The sequence below is a fragment of the Oncorhynchus gorbuscha genome, linkage group LG16, assembly GCF_021184085.1.
Source record: "Oncorhynchus gorbuscha isolate QuinsamMale2020 ecotype Even-year linkage group LG16, OgorEven_v1.0, whole genome shotgun sequence".
NCBI lineage: Eukaryota > Metazoa > Chordata > Actinopteri > Salmoniformes > Salmonidae > Oncorhynchus > Oncorhynchus gorbuscha.
In genome coordinates, this window is record NC_060188.1 from 67,264,572 (window position 1) to 67,268,812 (window position 4,241).

The following is a 4,241-nucleotide window of genomic DNA, read 5'->3' on the forward strand; positions in this document are numbered from 1 at the left end:
GGCTATGTAAAATGCCACCGCCAGGTGCCAGTTATGTATGATTATATTATAACATGACAGTATATAGTGTCAGAGGCCAAAATAATTATTGTTAGAACACTAGTCTGGAATGGAAGTTCCACCATCTGTGGATGCGAGAAATGGCAAACAATACATACAGAAATACAGAAAGAACACATAAAAAAAAACAAAATACTGCATAGTTTTCTAAGGACTCGAAGACACGCGACCATCTCTGTTGACGCCATCTTGATTATGTGCTAAAAATAGAGAGCAACCTCTGCATGTGACAAATGGGTTCAGCAATCATATCATGTCATAGACAGTTTATAATCACATTGTTACCCCAGGAAATCTGAAGTCTTATTACATACAGCCGTGAAGAACTATTGGATAGAAGAGCGACGTCAACTTACCAACATTACGACCAGGAATACGACTTTCCCGAAGCAGATCCTCTGTCTGGACCATGGCTATGCCGCTCGGCCACCGCTCGGCCACCGCTCAACCATATATTTATATGTACATATATCTAGATTTGTGTGTATTAGGTAGTTGTTGGGAAACTGGTAGGTCTGTAATATCTAACAAATAATCTATTGGAACTAGAAACACAAGCATTTCGCTACACTCGCATTAACATCTGCTAACCATGTGTATGTGACCAATACAAATTTGATTTGATTTTGATTTGATGCACCGACTACAGCAGGTATTGACCTGACCGTGAAATGCTTACTTACATGCCCCTAACCAACAATGCAGTTGAAGAGATATAGTTAAGAAAATATTTACTAAATAAACAAAAGTATAAAAATGATATCAAAAAGTAACACAAGAAAATTACATAACAGTAATGAGGCTATATACAGGGGGTAACGGTACCGAGTCGATGAGTGGGGGTACATGTAAGTCTAGGTAAATTGTACATGTAGGTAGGGGTAAAGTGGCTATGCATAGATAATAAACAGTGAGTAGCAGCAGTGTAAAAACAAAAGGGAGGCTGGGGGTTGGGGGGGGGCAATGTAAATAGTCCAGGTGGCTATTTGATTAATTGCTCAGCAGTATTATGGCTTGGGGATAGAAGCTGTTAAGGAGCCTTTTGGACCTAGACTTGGCGCTCCGGTACCGCTTGCCGTGCAGTAGCAGAGAAAGTCTATGACTTGGGGGACTGGAGTCTTGACCATTTCCTGGACCTTCCTCTGACACCATCTAGAATATACACTACTGTTAAAAAGTTTGGGGTGACTTAGAAATGTCCTTGTTTTTTAAATAAAATCACATTTTTTGTCCGTTAAAATAACATCAAATTGATCAGAAATACAGTGCAGACATGGTTAATGTTGTAAATGGTGTTGAACGCTGAGCTGTGGTCAATGAACAGCATTCTCACATAGGTGTTCCTTTTGTCCAGGTGGGAAAGGGCAGTGTGGAGTGCGATTGAGATTGTGTCATCTTTGGATCTGTTGGGGCGGTATGCTAATTGGAGTGGGTCTAGGGTTTCCGGCATGATGATGTTAATGTGAGCCATGATCACTGGCCAGTATGGAGAAATAAGTAAAACCACAAGTCCAATCCCTTCTCCATCCATGGCTAATTTAGGAAAGGGACGATTTTAGCTAGGACAACAACACAATAAGATGCAACAATTCAAGTTGTTTCTGTCAATTACATATTTCTCTTGATGCGATGGGAGTAAAGTCAAATACAAACTGGCTTCCCTTGAGCCTTTCTTTGGTGTGCCAGGACCATTCACAGCTGAGCTCACTCAGTTTAGCTTAACGCTGATTGGCTATTCTTTCCCTTGCATTCAATGCTTTGGGCGGCAACAATGTCATACTCTTTATGACCAGACAGAATCAGATAGATGGCCATCACAGGGGCACTGTTTCGCTCCCCCTGATGCTTTCTCAGGTGACATACTGTGCATTCAGCCTTTTGTGAATTGAAAACAATATATGCAAACACAGACGATTTTATATGTTTATTTCTTTGAAATTTTTGGGGGGAAGCCTGGCTTCCCTTGGCATCCATGACTACACACCACTGGTGTGAAAACACAAATGATAACTTCTGGCTTTATTGCATTTAACTATACAGAAGCAATGCAGCATAGCAATATGATGTCTTTGTACCATAGAACTAATGTAATAATTCCAATAGTAATTACAATCAAGATGATTTCGTTTTGCAAGTGGTAATGAATGAGGCCGTAAATTATGTTCTACAGACCGTTGCATAGCCCCTACAGTTCCAACTCTCTGAGAGACTGACTGTTATCCACCACAGTGCATGGTAAAGGATACTCAAAATCATCATCATCATCATCATCATCATCATCATCATCATCATCATCATCTTCCTCTTCATAATCATAGCACTCCTTCTTCAAGCAGCGGAAGCAGAACTCCTTTTGGCAGTGTGGACAGATGATATTGGGGCATCCCTCTCCAGTGTGAGTGAGGATGGCCTTACAGTGAGGACAGGCCCTGAAGAAGGGGCATCCCTGGGCTGAACTGCTTGGATCAATAATGACCTCTGGGGAGAGGAGGGCAGCCCTGAGGGCACAGCCTGGCAGAGTGCAGGAGAAATGGACCCCTTGGCCCTCCAGGGTTCCTCCTGACTGGTGCCACTCCCTCCCACAGGCCCAGCAGAACTGGTAGACACGGCGCAGGGTCTCAGAGCAGCGCTTACACACAGCACACTGACCTTTGACCTTTCTGGCCCCAGCCTGGTGGCAACTGGGGCACTTCAGTGGGGTTGGAAGAACAGACTGGTGGGGAGGGGAAAGAGAGAGACATATGTCATAAACAATTAGTTGTGAGATTAAGATGAACAACCTATTGATTAAATTGTCTGTAAATAGTGTGGGTCAATAAACATATCACATTTTGACGTGTGCACATAACACATAGCCATTGAAATGCTCAACCATACACTGTGGACAAGAATACATCTTAATAACTTAATGCTGTCCTATAGTGGCTCTGGACAGCCCGACTTGCTTGGCACCAAAAATAGTGAGTACAAGGCGCTGAAGCCGTACTTTGTCTCTGTGGAAGTGTTACACAGCTTACCTGTGCAAGCAGGAGTGAGCCACTCATTATCAACTGTCCTCAGAGGCTAGGGAAATAGAACATTACAGTAAAGAGGGTCAAGTGAAATTAGGTAGATGTATTCTAAGTAAAGGGCTCTTCTATTCTATGAAACTTTCAGGAACATGCCTTTTTATTGATTGCTATATTAACCACATTTAAAAGAGATTCCTTGTGAAGATGCAGTACATACTGTTATTTCAAAACACATATCTCATGAATCAAAGAACACAGTTCAAAGATTGATTATGACCTACTAGATTTATTTGGACGTACACTCCCTATTAGACATCGATCTACCAATCTGCAAACATACCAATGACATACAATCATCTTGTATTACCTTTGAATCAAAAGTCAGTCCCAACAGAAAAAATGTCAGCTCGTCTTCCTTTCTCTTCTCGAATTCACTGTGAGAGGACGTAATATGTGCTTTTGCATTTCATTTCAGAGCGGGGGTAATTCCAGGACTTGAACTGAAAGTTACTTGACATGGCCATTACATTTTCACTTTCACTTAGAACTAATTGGGTCTAACGCAGAGGGATCTGGCATTATTGTTCACCACGACACCACCATACTTTCTGAACCCTGTAATACATATATGACACCCTGCACATTTATAAACTCTGGTAATTACAGTACATACAGTGTACATGTATTTCCTGTTGCTGTGAACATGAAAGTGGTACAGTGTACATGTATTTCCTGTTGCTGTGAACATGAAAGTGGTACAGTGTACATTTATTTCCTGTTGCTGTGAACATGAAAGTGGTACAGTGTACATTTATTTCCTGTTGCTGTGAACATGAAAGTGGTACAGTGTACATTTATTTCCTGTTGCTGTGAACATGAAAGTGGTACAGTGTACATTTATTTCCTGTTGCTGTGAACATGAAAGTGGTACAGTGTACATGTATTTCCTGTTGCTGTGAACATGAAAGTGGTACAGTGTACATTTATTTCCTGTTGCTGTGAACATGAAAGTGGTACAGTGTACATTTATTTCCTGTTGCTGTGAACATGAAAGTGGTACAGTGTACATTTATTTCCTGTTGCTGTGAACATGAAAGTGCCATTTGCTCTTTCCATTAACTTTTGAAAGTGTAGTTGCACACGAGAGAGAAAGAACAGCAGGTTTTCAGG

General features: G+C 41.4%; 1 protein-coding gene across 1 annotated transcript; it reads right to left on the bottom strand.

The window, feature by feature from the left end:
- Positions 1-1,975: 1,975 nt before the first annotated feature.
- LOC124000864 (protein PIF-like) lies at positions 1,976-3,612 on the bottom strand. Its single transcript, XM_046307539.1, has 3 exons — positions 3,439-3,612; positions 3,078-3,123; positions 1,976-2,773 (listed from the first exon to the last, which is right to left on the bottom strand). The coding sequence occupies exons 2-3, from the start codon at positions 3,102-3,104 to the stop codon at positions 2,246-2,248; spliced, it is 555 nt and encodes a 184-aa protein (XP_046163495.1). The 5' UTR covers positions 3,105-3,123; positions 3,439-3,612; the 3' UTR covers positions 1,976-2,245.
- Between the last annotated feature and the right edge of the window lie 629 nt (positions 3,613-4,241).